Genomic DNA, 14112 nt, shown 5'->3' on the forward strand with positions numbered 1-14112 from the left:
CTTTAAGGTTTTAATGAATATTGACCCATGTTCACCATTTAATTTTTGAAAACCGACAGTGTGAACCTTAAAGCAGTACTAAGCTGAGAGGGAATTGCTGACAAGCAATCACAGGAGGTCCATAAGAGATGCTTGCACCGTGCATGTGATTCTCAGACTCCTGTCATAGGGGCCATACTCTTCTGTTCCTCCCCTAGGCTCTACCGTTTTCACAGTTTGCAGACTACACAAGCAGGTTCAGAAACCACTTCTTTCCCACAGCGGTCACCTTATTGAACTCTTCCCAAAGACCAGTCTTTCGTTCCCCTCTATCCACACCTTACCATCCATATAGTGTTCCTCTTCAATTCACATCTGTATAGCCCTATCTACAGTGGTATAGGATTACCTGTATAATGATTCCATCTGTATTCATCACATTTATTTATACCATGCTATTTTTCATTGCCCTGTGCATTGTACTGCCATAACTACATTGTACATACTCTGCGCATACATGCTCTGCACATATAACCATCTTTACTTACACTAGCTGTAAATAACGGCATTTTGTCTCTAAATACTGCATTATGTGCAGTCTGCACGTGTTGCACTTGATTAGATGCCAAACTGCATTTCATTACTTCATACATGTGCAATGACAATGAAGTGTTCTACTTTAATCTAGTAATAAATAACCAAAGTGAGACTTTTACATCACATTTTATTTTGCTTGTTTTTCTCTTTGCTTGTAAAATGAAACATGGCACAATACAGTCCATCAAGAATTAAGACTGACGATGGGTAGTCAGTCATTGAACATTTAAGAGTCAATGGAATGTTGATTACAAAAAAATACAATAAACAATAAACACATTCAAGTGAATGGTAGTAGCCTAGCACGTACGGTAGCTAACTAGGGAAACGACGTGTGCTTAACCGTTGTTGTGATATATGACATTGAATCAATCGTACATCATTATATTATGTTGCCCACTGGGATTAATAACAACGATGGTATGTAGGTGGGTGTCAGTTGTTCTAGAGCTGGTAGTTCAACATATTTCGTCAGCATAGCCTACCTTGCTGTTAATGTGCTTACAACCTCAAAATGAATGCCTTCTGATCGGAAATAAACCAGTGAGTTGCACTTACCTCTAAATGTTTCCTTAGGTTTGACATAGACTGCTTCGACGTGGACAACTTCTTGATGGCCGGCAAACACTGCTTGCATTGGACAGTTAAATTTGAGCCATTTTCAGTGATGTAGATGAAATGCTTCTTAAATTTCCAATGCTTGAAGGCGTCTGACATGACTGCTGCTTGAGCTGAACTGAACCGAACCGCGCGCTTCTTGCTGCTGTAGTGCTCAAGCACAGAAACAGAGTGGCGCTGCTGTTGGCAAACATGATAGGAAAACCCAGGACAGACAAGGAGCCGTGGCGGGAAACGGCAAAATTATGCGCAAAGCAATAAAAATATCCTTGCTCATGTCGCAAAGGTTTTTGTTTTTCAAATGTAACTAAAATTGTAATTCTCAATATTTCCATAAGTAACTGTAACTGAATTACATATTTTCCTGTTGTAACTGTAACGAATTACAGTTACACTTTTTTTGTAATTAAATTACGTAACGTCGTTACATGTAATTCGTTACTCCCCAACACTGTGTATGACAAGGTGTTTATTTCCACCCACAGAACTGTCGGCTCACTCAGTGTTTTTTGTTTTTCGCACCATTCTGCGTAAACTCTAGAGACCGTTGTGTGTGAAAACCCCAGGAGATCAACAGTTTCTGACATACTCAAACCAGTCCATCTGGCTCAAACCAACAGTGAAAGTCCCACTTTGAGATCACAATTTTTCCTATTCTGATGTTTGAAGTGAACATTCACTGAAGCTCTTGATTTGTATCTGCATGAGTTTATGCACCGTGCTGCTCTCAGGGGATCAGCTGATTAGAGAACTGCATGAAACAACAGGTGTATGGGTGTACCTAATAAAGTGGCCGGTGAGTGTATGTGCATTGCAGTTAATTGTGAAAATGTGAATAACCTCTTTGTGAATTACAGATTCCATTTCCAGGGACAAACGAGACCAAATTAGTTCAAATGGAACCTTTGTCGTCTATAAAACCAGAAACAATTCCTCTCCCACTGCAGATAAGTGTACCCACAGAAAGACATTGAGAAGAACACTTGGGTAAAGTTAACGTCAAATTGCTTTGAGCCATTTAACTGAAATTGTCAACTCTATTTGTGTTTACGGTTTCACTTCAAGGAGTTTGATGAAAATGAACCAGCAAAGGACAGGAGCAACGAGGATGAACTGGTGCATAAGGACAATGAGGAAACCTCTAATGAGACACCTCCTGGTAAGAGCTGCCAGAGTGTCCAGGCTGCCACTGTAGGTGGATTGATGCATGATGCAATCCTTATATAGCTACAGTATAGTTGTATTGTCCAAGTCTACATTTACGTAGCTGGCGGACAGTGTAATCCAAAGCAGCTTGGTGATGCGGATTGGAACTCATGGCTGAACACTCACCGGCCCGAGGCCCCTGAGCCACCACTTCCCTGTCTAAGGCTCCTCACGTTCTGTTTTGATTCAGAGAATCAAAGATTCAGAGAATCTGGGGAAATCTCTGTATGCAAGAGACAAGGCTGAAAACTGATCCTGGATGCCTGTGATCTTCAGGCCCTCAGGAGACACTGCATTAAAAGCAGACATGTGTCTGTAGTGGAAATCACTGTATGGTCTCAAGAACACTTCAGAAAACCATCTGTGAAAACAATTCATTACTGCATCCAAAAATGTAAGTTAAAACCAGATATAAACAATATCCAGAAACACCTCTACCTTCTCTGGGCCAGAGCTCTTTTACGATGGACTGAGGTGAAGTGGAAAATTGTCCCGAGGTCTGACAAATCAAAAGTAAAAATTCTTTTTAGAAATCATGGACACCACATCCTCCAGGCTAAAGAGGAGAGGGACCATCCGGCTTATCATCAGTGCACAGTTCAAAAGCCGGCATCTGTGATGGTATGAGGGTGCATTAGTGCACATGACATGGGTAGCTTGTACATCTGGGAAGGCATCATTAATGCTGAATGACATCTACAAGTTTCAGAGCAAAATGCTGCCATCCAGACGAAATCTTTTTCAGGGAAGGCCTTCCTTCTTTCAGCAAGACAATGCCAAACCACTTTCTGCACATATTAAAACTGCATGGCTCCATAGTAAAAGAGTCTGGGTGCTAAACTGGCCTGCCTGCAGTCCAGACCTGTCTCCCATTTAAAACATTTGGCATATTATGAAGCACAAAATATGATAAAGGAGACCCCGAACTGTTGAGCAATTGAAATTGTATATCAGGCAAGAATGGGACAACATTTCTCTTTCCAAACTACAGCAACTGGTCTCCTCAGTTCCCAAACATTTACAGAGTGTTGTTAAAAGTAGAGGTGATGCAACACAGTGGTAAACATGCCCCTGTTCCAATTTTTTTGAAACGTGCTGCTGATATCAAATTCCAAATGAGCATACAGTATATTTTTCAAAAAACAATAACATTTCTAAGTTTCAACATTTGATATATTGTCTTTGTACTATTTTCAATGAAATATAGGGTTTCCATGATTTGCAAATTATCGCATTCTGCTTTTATTTACAGTTTACACAGCGTCCCAACTTTTTTGGAATTGGGGTTGAAATAGCTTTTTAGTAAGAACTCATTCACAAGGACTTCTATAACATATACACTACCGTTCAAAAGTTTGGGGTCACCCAGACAATTTTGTGTTTTCCATGAAAAGTCACACTTTTCTTTACTACCATAAGTTGTAAAATGAATAGAAAATATAGTCAAGACATTTTTCTGGCCATTTTGAGCATTTAATCGACCCCACAAATGTGATGCTCCAGAAACTCAATCTGCTCAAAGGAAGGTCAGTTTTATAGCTTCTCTAAAGAGCTCAACTGTTTTCAGCTGTGCTAACATGATTGTACAAGGGTTTTCTAATCATCCATTAGCCTTCTGAGGCAATGAGCAAACACATTGTACCATTAGAACACTGGAGTGAGAGTTGCTGGAAATGGGCCTCTATACACCTATGGAGATATTGCACCAAAAACCAGACATTTGCAGCTAGAATAGTCATTTACCATATTAGCAATGTATAGAGTGTATTTCTGATTAGTTTAAAGTGATCTTCATTGAAAAGAACAGTGCTTTTCTTTCAAAAATAAGGACATTTCAAAGTGACCCCCAACTTTTGAACGGTAGTGTAATAAAAGTCTAATAAAAAAAGAAAATTATTTAACAAAAGTAAAACCTATAATGGCAGCACGGTGGTGTAGTGGTTAGCGCTGTCGCCTCACAGCAAGAAGGTCCGGGTTCGAGCCCCGTGGCCGGCGAGGGCCTTTCTGTGCGGAGTTTGCATGTTCTCCCCGTGTCTGCGTGGGTTTCCTCCGGGTGCTCCGGTTTCCCCCACAGTCCAAAGACATGCAGGTTAGGTTAACTGGTGACTCTAAATTGACCGTAGGTGTGAATGTGAGTGTGAATGGTTGTCTGTGTCTATGTGTCAGCCCTGTGATGACCTGGTGACTTGTCCAGGGTGTACCCCACCTCTCGCCCATAGTCAGCTGGGATAGGCTCCAGCTTGCCTGCGACCCTGTAGGACAGGATAAAGCGGCTAGAGATAATGAGATGAGAAAACCTATAATCGCTGATAGTGTGAAGATTTCTGAAAGACATTTAACATTTGTAGTTAAATTAGTCCTGGGTTCCAGTTCTTTATAACATTCAGAATATTTTCCTTCGTGGGAAAGTCTTCAGTACTTTTCTGTTTCCAGTTTCTGTGTAACATGAGCCGTGGAGTTTTTCAGCCTTATTCATTTCAAGAAAGAAAAGAGCGATACTGGTGAGGGAACAGTTGTTCATAGCTGCTATAATTTGTCTCAAGGATGGACCACAACATTAAATGTAACTATAAATGAGTTAAAAAAAAAAAAAAAACTATGTCGTGATGTTAAAATCTGTAATCATTGGTAAATTGCTGTGGTATAAGAGGAATAAAAGATTTCAGGACATGCTCTTATAGGAAAATATTCTGATTATACTACACAGAAGGATCCCCACTGCTTGAATTTGGAACCTCGAAATCATGATGTGATGAATATGCGATTGATTGCTTGTTATTTCCTATTAGGTATTGGAAGGAATAGTGGCATTGATGGAATAAGCTGGAGTATAATGTAGAGCAGGAAGAAATGACAACCAGTCTCACTCAGGACTTAGCTTTTGAGGTGCCCAATTCAGAAGATAATAATGATCAGCAGCGGGTTTCCCAAAAGCCTCAACACTAAGAGCGTCTTAACTAGGAGAGATATAGTGTTCATTGTGCTGCTCGCTCGACCATTTAACGATGATCTTTGTGCTGTGATGCTTTTGGGGAAACCCACCCCAGTTAGGTTTCCAGAATTTAATCAATCACTCAATCACCATCAACAAACAAGGCCACCAAATCCCCAGTCAAGATCAAACAGCACGACGTAGTTAAAGAGACCATCCTGAACCTACACAATGGGATACCTGCTGATGGAAAAACTGTGAGATTTGAACCAAGCTTCCAATGAACCTTTAGCCAATCCCACCGTTCTTGACACTGGTACAGATCATCATCAGCCGCATCATCAATGAAGCAAGAGCCACAGCCAATAGTGAGGCCAAGCAATAGCAAAAAGAACAACTTGATGAAGAATCTGTTTGGTCAAGTAAAATTGATATTAAATTAGACGCTGGCACTAAAACCTCAAATCCAAATAAATTTTAACTAATAATTGTCATTCTACAGATCCCACAGTTTCATAAGTTAAGCCATGTGAAAGCTCCTAGCTTATTCTGATTAATCAATATACTGTTTATTTATAGAATTATTTTTTCTCCTCCCTCTCTAGCGTTCTGCCTGATGGCAGGTCTGCTCTGACTGCTTCAGCCATCACAGTTTCTTGGGAAGAATTACAGTAGTGGTTTCCCATTACTTTCTACTGGAATATTATAGAGGTTTTCTCCTCTCAACTACCCCCACACACACATTCACACCTATGGGCAATTTAGGCCCTGTCCACACGGCAACGGATTCAAGTGAATCTGATAAAATTGTTTATCGTTTCGGCCTGGCGTCCACACGGCACCGGCGTTTTGGGTGCCCCAAAACGAAATTTTTTGAGAACGGGTTCCAGAGTGGAAAAATCTGGCAACGGCGCCGTTGCGAAGTCGTCTGGATGAGTAGAACGGATTTGTTTACGATGACATCACAACCACATGACTAGAACAAGCAGCACTCTCGCTGTTTTGTATGAACCACTGCATTGCATTCACTTTTGTATACAGCTTTTCTTTTAAATAAACAAGTAATTGAACCATTTCTTGAATTTCTTTTTTTATTGGATAAGACTGCTTTTCAAAATGTTCACACACAATATAAAGTTATATGAATTATATAAAAATGTTTTTCAAAATGTTCACACACAATAAGAAAATTAAGTTATATAAAACTATGCACACTAATAAAACTAATTTGTACACACAGAAGGCACGATTTCCTCGCGTAGTCGCAGCCATCTTCTTCTTGTTGTTGTGTGTTTGTTCCTGAGTGCTTCACGCCGGGTAGAAGAAGGGGTTTATGCATAGATTTACATAGAAGACTAGATTCCTTACCGCGTATTCCAGAACGTCCGCACAGGGCGGCCATCTTACCACAGACAAGGGGTATGAAGACTTGCGCAAGCCCAGCACTCACATTATGATTTACAGGAAATCAAAGTACTGACTTTGATGACAAGCTGATGTGTGTGTCTGTGTGTGTTTTAATTGTAGATGTTTATATCAGTATGTTTAGTTTTATTTTAACTGCACATTGGAGCCTAGTCAAATGAAATTTCAATCTTCTGTGCTAACATATATTGACTTTGACATGATAATCAGCTTTGAATGTTCTTTTTGTAAATGTAAAGTTATCTTTTTATCCTTGGAAGTATAACCACATGTGATTAATTAAATGCTTTTTTTGTCACAAACTACCGTGAGTCGCTGTCACTGTTTTATACTATTACTTACTCGGGCAGTGCATTTGTTATTATGCTATGATGTGAGTTTACATTTGTTATTATGCTATGATGTGAGTGCATTAGGTTTTTGAGGTGGATGAAGTATTTCTGAAGTTTCAGAAGTGAGTAAGCTGTTTATTTAACTTTAGCTTCCCCTACAGCCCTATCACATGTAAAAATATTTTCACTAAAAATTGGAAATAAATTGTATGGTTATTAAGGCCGCAGTTATCCATAAGTATGCAGTGTTGGGCTTCTCACAGCATAGGAATTTCAGCATGCATCCTGTCTTACAGTCTGTAGTATACTGAAATATTTTCGCCGAGCTATGCGTATTTTTTTAAAACATAAAATGATTATTCATCATTAATATCATAAATACATACTTCTGTTTGGTTTTTTTATATAACAAACCAAACCGTTTGAATATCGATTGAAATTTGAGGAAGTTACGGTCATCTGAAAAGTACATATCGCTACCAACACAATGTAATGGGTAAGCCAGCTGTCTGAGGTAAGATGGCCGCCATGCGTGGACGTTCGACTTCGTTGACGGGCAACGGGGACGAGGCATCTAGTCTTCTATGTAAATCTATGGGTTTATGCGCATGCGTCCTACTTCTTCTATTGTTCTGGTGTCTCCGATGGGACCGTCTTACAGCGCACGTAGAGGTGTGGCATGTGTATTGCATCGTTTTCAGCAAGCGTTGCGTTGCCATATGTACCTGATATTTTACTGATCCGTTGCCCATGTGGACGCGATATTTTTTTTAATAAAATCTCGTTGCCGTTGTCGTGTGGATGTAGAGTAGCCAGTTAACCTAACTACATACCTTTGGGGGAAACCGGAGCACCCAGAGGAAACCCATGCAAACTCCACACAGAAAGGCCCCCATCGGCCACTAGGCTTGAACTCAGAACCTTCTTGCTGTGAGGCGACAGTGCTAACCACCACACCACCTAGACTGTGTAATTTATTTTATTTTTTATATAACCTTGTTTAAATTCATTTTTGTTGAACTGCATATTAATACGCAAATAATATGCAAAATAAAAATGCTCTTGATCAGACATTGTGTTTATTTACTGAATCTGAACATCATAAAGCACAAATGAGTATAATCATCATCATCAATATAGACATCCAAAAAGTCAAATAAATTCAAAACATCAAACCAGGGTGCAGTACGTTTTGTTTTCACAGTGCACTAACGCTACCCTTTCAAATAACTGAAAATACAGAACACTGTATGGATATCATCACAAATGATAAATGTATTTTCTCATTTAATTTCCTGATTTAAATTTCCTCAATTTAAATTAAAAAGAAAACCTTTTCCTCAAATTGAGTTTTGTACTTTTAATTAATTTAATTTAAATGCAAAAAAAAAAAAAAATCAAATCCAACCACAATTCGATCAATTTAAAGCAGGTTCTGTTTCACCCCTCTTGACCACCAGGGGTGCGGAATATCACTTGGATACCTTCTCGTGCCTGTATCTGTATGCGCACATGCCGAAATCTCCCAAGAAAGTCACAAAGTGACCACGTGACTCGTTCACCACCATTTTCATTCAACCAACAATTATCTTTCCTTCAGCCACAAGTCTGGGATGAGCATACACGTGGCCTGATCACCCTAATGACCGGAGGCATCAGGATACTGCCACATTTGAATGATGGGTTCCTGTGTGCCCTGACTTTGGGACTCTTGACACACACACACACTCGCTCTCTATCTCACACTGAACCCAGAAAAAAAGATGAAACATCCACACAATTCATTGGTGTGAAGCTAGAGTCGTTAAGATTGCTGTCATCTCAAACTGCCCCAGACTTGGCAATTCCTTGGCAATACCTCAATGTGGTGTGGTGTGGGACGATCTATAGCATTAAGGATGTTAGGATTGCTGACTGCAGCTCCAGCCATAGCTTCCAGAAGTCAGTCAGTTACCTGAAACCCCAAGCACCACAGACAGAGATGTGTCCTCATCTCTAGTACGCTGGAGACAAAAAGCATTCCTGGAGTCACCTGGGAAGGGTTGCCCCATTGAAGCCACCATGTACCCTTTCTCAATGGCTGCAGGCAGTGTGGGCAACCACACTGTGAGATTAGAAAGCAGTTCTCCTTTCTGGCTCTGAGACACTGCCATATGTTGGTCCATTTTAACATCAAGACAGCACAAGGCTAGATGGTGCTGTCTGCCTTGCACTAAAAAGGTCACAAGGTGGGTGCACCCACAGTGTGGCAGATATGCTGTTGAGGCATCTGCACCCAGGAGTGGTGTCCCAGACCTGGGAGAAGTTTGGCAGACCTCACTGGTGGATGTCTTCGCCAATGGCAAATTGACTCACTGTAGTTCACCCTGACTTCCAATGTTGCACAGAATTCAGCAAGTGGACCACATGAGTCCTGCTCATGACCCCAGAATGTCTCCTCTTCATGGATGCATGTCCAAGAAGTGTGTACATGTGCTACCTAAACTACCTTACCATGCACACAAGAAGGTTTCCACGTGACATTCACCATCCATGGCCATTATCCAGTGTTTATAGAACCATAGGTACAGTTGTGTTCAAAATAATAGCAGTCCAACATGACTAACCAGATCAATCACTGCTTTTGGTAGAAATTATATTACTACATGGCAAATAATTTACCAGTAGGTGTAGTAAAGTCGTAGAAAACCAACAGATCCAACATTCATGATATGCATGTTCCTGAGTCTGTGTAATTGAATAATTAAGTGAAAGGGGCGTGTTCAAAATAATAGCAGTGTGGAGTTCAATTAGTGAGATCATTCATTCTGTGAAAAAACAGGTGTCGGTCAGGTGGCACTAATTTAAGGATGAAGCCAGCACATGTTGTACATGCATTTCTCTCTGAAAACCTGAGAAACATGGGTCGTTCCAGACATTGTTCAGAAGAACAGCGTGTTTTGATTAAAACGTTCATTGAAGAGGGGAAAACGCATAAAGAAGTGCAGAAAATAATAGGCTGCTCCGGCTAAAATGATCTCCAATGCTTTAAAATGGACAGCAAAGCCAGAGAGACGTGGAAGAAAATGGAAGACTACCATTCGAATAGATCGAAGAATAGCCAGAATGGCAAAGACTCAGCCAATGATCAGCTCCAGGGTGATGAAAGACAGTCTGAAGTTACCTGTGAGTACTGTGACAATTAGAAGACGCCTGTGTGAAGCTAATCTATTGGCAAGAAGCCCCCGCAAAGTCCGACTGTTTAAAAAAAAAAGACGTGCTGAAGAGGATACAATTTGCCAAAGAACACATCGACTGGCCTAAAGAGAAACGGAGAAACATTTTGTGGACTGACGAAAGCAAGATTGTTCTTTTTGGGTCCAAGGGCCGCAGACAGTTTTTCAGACGACCCCCAGACAGTGAATTCAAGCCACAGTATACTCTGAAGACAGTGAAGCATGGTGGTGCAAGCATCATGATATGGGGATGTTTCTCTTACTATGGTGTCGGGCCTATTTATCGCATACAAGGGATCATGGATCAGTTTGTATATATCAAAATACTTCAAGAGGTCATGTTGCCTTATGCTGAAGAGGAAATGCCCTCGAAATGGGTGTTTCAACAAGACAACGACCCCAAACACACCAGTAAGCGAGCAGCATCTTGGTTCCAGACCAACAAAATTAAAGTCATGGAGTGGCCAGCCCAATCCCCGGACCTTAATCCGATAGAAAACTTGTGGGGTGACATCAAAAATGCTGTTTCTGAGGCAAAACCAAGAAATGCAGAGGAATTGTGGAATGTTTTCAAATCATCCTGGGCTGGAATACCTGTTCACAGGTGCCAGAAGTTGGTCGACTCCATGCAACACAGATGTGAAGCAGTTCTCAGAAACCGTGGTTATACAACGAAATATTAGTTTAGTGATTCACAGGAATGCTAAATCCTAAAGATTTTTTCAGTTTATACAGTCAATATTTGAGTTTGTAATGAAAAATGCAGACACTGCTATTTTTTTGAACAGCCCAAAATTCATTTTTCTTCATTTTCTGTAAAGTAATTAAAACATTGATACATTTTTCTTCATGTTTTGATGTAGAATATAATGTGCACTGTTCCCAATGCATGGAAATAAAAACTATTATAAGGATTTTGAGCTTTACTCACGTTTTTAAACACACTGCTATTATTTTGAACATGACTGTACATACGTCACTAGTATTTCCATTATCCAGTACTATTTTTTTTTTAACCATGTGTTCAGGAATGTTAATTCCATTAGCAGTAAATTATCGGGAATTATTTCTGAAATGCAATGATGGCAATCTATATACACACACATGTGCAATAAATAGGCACAGCTGTATTTACAGTTTACTGATTCAAAAACCCCTTACATTAAACAAAATTTTAAATAACTACTGATGGTATACGAAAGATGTGGAATGAGCCTCAAAAGCGATGTAGAATTTTATACTCAAACTGACAAAATTTACAACTTTGTTTGCTACACAACCGAAAGAAGGGACTGGATTCGTCGTCCTCAGATTCGACGAGGGAAAACTGGTAGCGTAAATGTCTTTAAAACACACTGCATAGTTTGGCTTTAATGAAATGAAATAATAGTTCTCATAATAACACGTTTTGCAAACATGATTGTGAGATCTTGTAAATAATTTCCACAGTTGAAGAACAGATGCCTTAAAATGGGAATTAGCTAAAAGCATGAATGCCAATGGCTACCACTTTGTTGCAGACCACCAACCAGCACGTTATTCCAACACCACCTAAAACGAGACAAAGAAATGCAATTTGTGTGAAACAAAAATATACTCACTGTTGGCAACAGATTCTTTTCACTTCAGGCATTAAAAAGAAAAAAAAAACCCACCAGTTTTGTTGTAGGCAAAAGTTTGTGCACCCCAGCTAAGTTACATAATTTCTTGATTGAACAGAAGCAAGCACAACCTCTTCAACAAACTATTCTTAAAATAACATTTTTCCCCTGCAAATAGTACTGCAGTTACTTTACATTAGATGACTTTAAAAAAGTAAACAAAAATTAATAATCGCTTAGTAACTAATTAGTACAAATACGGAGGTGATTACAGGAAATCACACGTGCCGATTGGACAAGAAATCCGGATTATTTCACGATAATCACCTCCAGCGACCCAATTAAATGGCGGCCGATCGTTTCGTCACTGTAAGTGAGGAAGAATTACAAATTTTGAAAGAAAATGCTGTTCCGAAAAGCACTAAAGATGTTACGAAGTTTGGTCTAAAACTATTCAAAGCCAAGGTGGAATTGTGATTTATTTTATCGATTTCAAAACAAAAGTATTTTATGTGACTCAGCATAGATAAGTGAGACAAGCCAGTGCTGCGCCTTTATTACATTTACATGCTGATTTTGAAGTTTGAAATAATTTTTTTTAAATAAATCACCTGTGTATTTATACTAAAACAATTATCCGCCTCATAAATTTATTTATTCTATCCACATCCAATGGAAGGGCGGCACGGTGGTGTAGTGGTTAGCGCTGTCGCCTCACAGCAAGAAGGTCCAGGTTTGAGCCCCGTGGCCGGCGAGGGCCTTTCTGTGCGGAGTTTGCATGTTCTCCCCGTGTCCGCGTGGGTTTCCTCCGGGTGCTCCGGTTTCCCCCACAGTCCAAAGACATGCAGGTTAGGTTAACTGGTGACTCTAAATTGACCGTAGGTGTGAATGTGAGTGTGAATGGTTGTCTGTGTCTGTGTGTCAGCCCTGTGATGACCTGGCGACTTGTCCAGGGTGCACCCCGCCTTTCGCCCGTAGTCAGCTGGGATAGGCTCCAGCTTGCCCGCGACCCTGTAGAACAGGATAAAGCAGCTACAGATAATGAGATGAGATGAGATATCCAATGGATATGAGCAATCGTGCAGTCTGATTGGCTACTCTACTACTAGGCCATCAGCTCATATACCGCGAGCAGAGAAAAACAAAATGACGGAGTGTGCTGCTGAACCAACCAAGGACTAAATTAAAAAAAAAAAAAAAACCCTCTCCTCGAAAACAACCCCCCCCCCCCCCCCAAAAAAGGCAACAAAATATGGAATACAAGTATTTGATCGTAAAAACATCTCTTTTATTTTTCAAGAATTATTATTATTATTATTATTATTATAGCATTTTCCACAAATTGCTCCTGTCATTTCACCGGTTTGTTTACGATCTAAGCGGAAATGATTTTGTTGGACGTTTTGTGTAAAGTTTTTATTTATCGAATTTGCAAAAAATGAAAAAAATGTTCCATTTCTCAAAATCCAGTGAATTTGGATAGAATAAAACAGTTATTCCACTCAATCTCGTCGTACATGGCTTATAGCCAACTCGGTGCCATCAGCTCATGTACGACTCGATTTCGTGGAATAATCGTTACATACAGTACTGTGCAAAAGTCTTAGGCACCCCTTTCCCCCCCACACACACACAAACTTTGTTATAGATTTCTATTTTATGACTTCCACATTACCGAGTCAGTACAAAAACATTTTAGAGTCCAAACGTTAGTTTTCCAGCACAAAATTAAATGTTACAGAAAAAAAAAAAAAGTTTGTATCTGAGCAGCATATTACATAAGAGAGCACTTTTCAGATTAAAAAAGAAAACATAATGGAGGCTGCTGGGTTTTGGTGCAAAATTAAGAAGCGAGTGCGACAGTCAAAGTGTCCAGAAGAACTGTGGCTTGGTTCTGGAAGATGCTCAGAAAAACCTACAGCTCATTTCCTTATAAAACTGCACTCACTGTTCCTGAAACCACCATTTTTTTTAAAGCAAAGGGTCGTATCACAGCAAATATTGACCGTTTAATTTATTATGGCTTACTGCTTATAATATTTTTTTAATGATGAAACATTTCGTTTGATTATTTTTTCAGCCGTTTTTTGGTCTACAACATTTCTATACATGTGCCTAAGGCCAAGTTTACATTAGACCGTATCTGTCTTGTTTTCTTCGCGGATGCACTGTCCGTTTACATTAAACCGCCTGGAAACGCCGGGAAA

At 39.9% G+C, this 14112-nt stretch overlaps 1 protein-coding gene across 1 annotated transcript in view; it reads right to left on the minus strand.

Annotated features, from left to right (window-relative positions):
- Window positions 1-8185: 8185 nt before the first annotated feature.
- get1 (guided entry of tail-anchored proteins factor 1) overlaps window positions 8186-14112 on the minus strand; it is a 30030-nt gene continuing 24103 nt past the window's right edge. The window contains exon 5 of the mRNA XM_060905743.1: window positions 8186-11855. Coding sequence (XP_060761726.1) covers window positions 11782-11855 — 74 coding nt within the window. The 3' untranslated portion in view covers window positions 8186-11781. The remainder of the gene's footprint in view (window positions 11856-14112) is intronic.

The sequence above is a fragment of the Neoarius graeffei genome, chromosome 23 (assembly GCF_027579695.1).
Source record: "Neoarius graeffei isolate fNeoGra1 chromosome 23, fNeoGra1.pri, whole genome shotgun sequence".
Classification (NCBI taxonomy): Eukaryota; Metazoa; Chordata; class Actinopteri; order Siluriformes; family Ariidae; genus Neoarius; species Neoarius graeffei.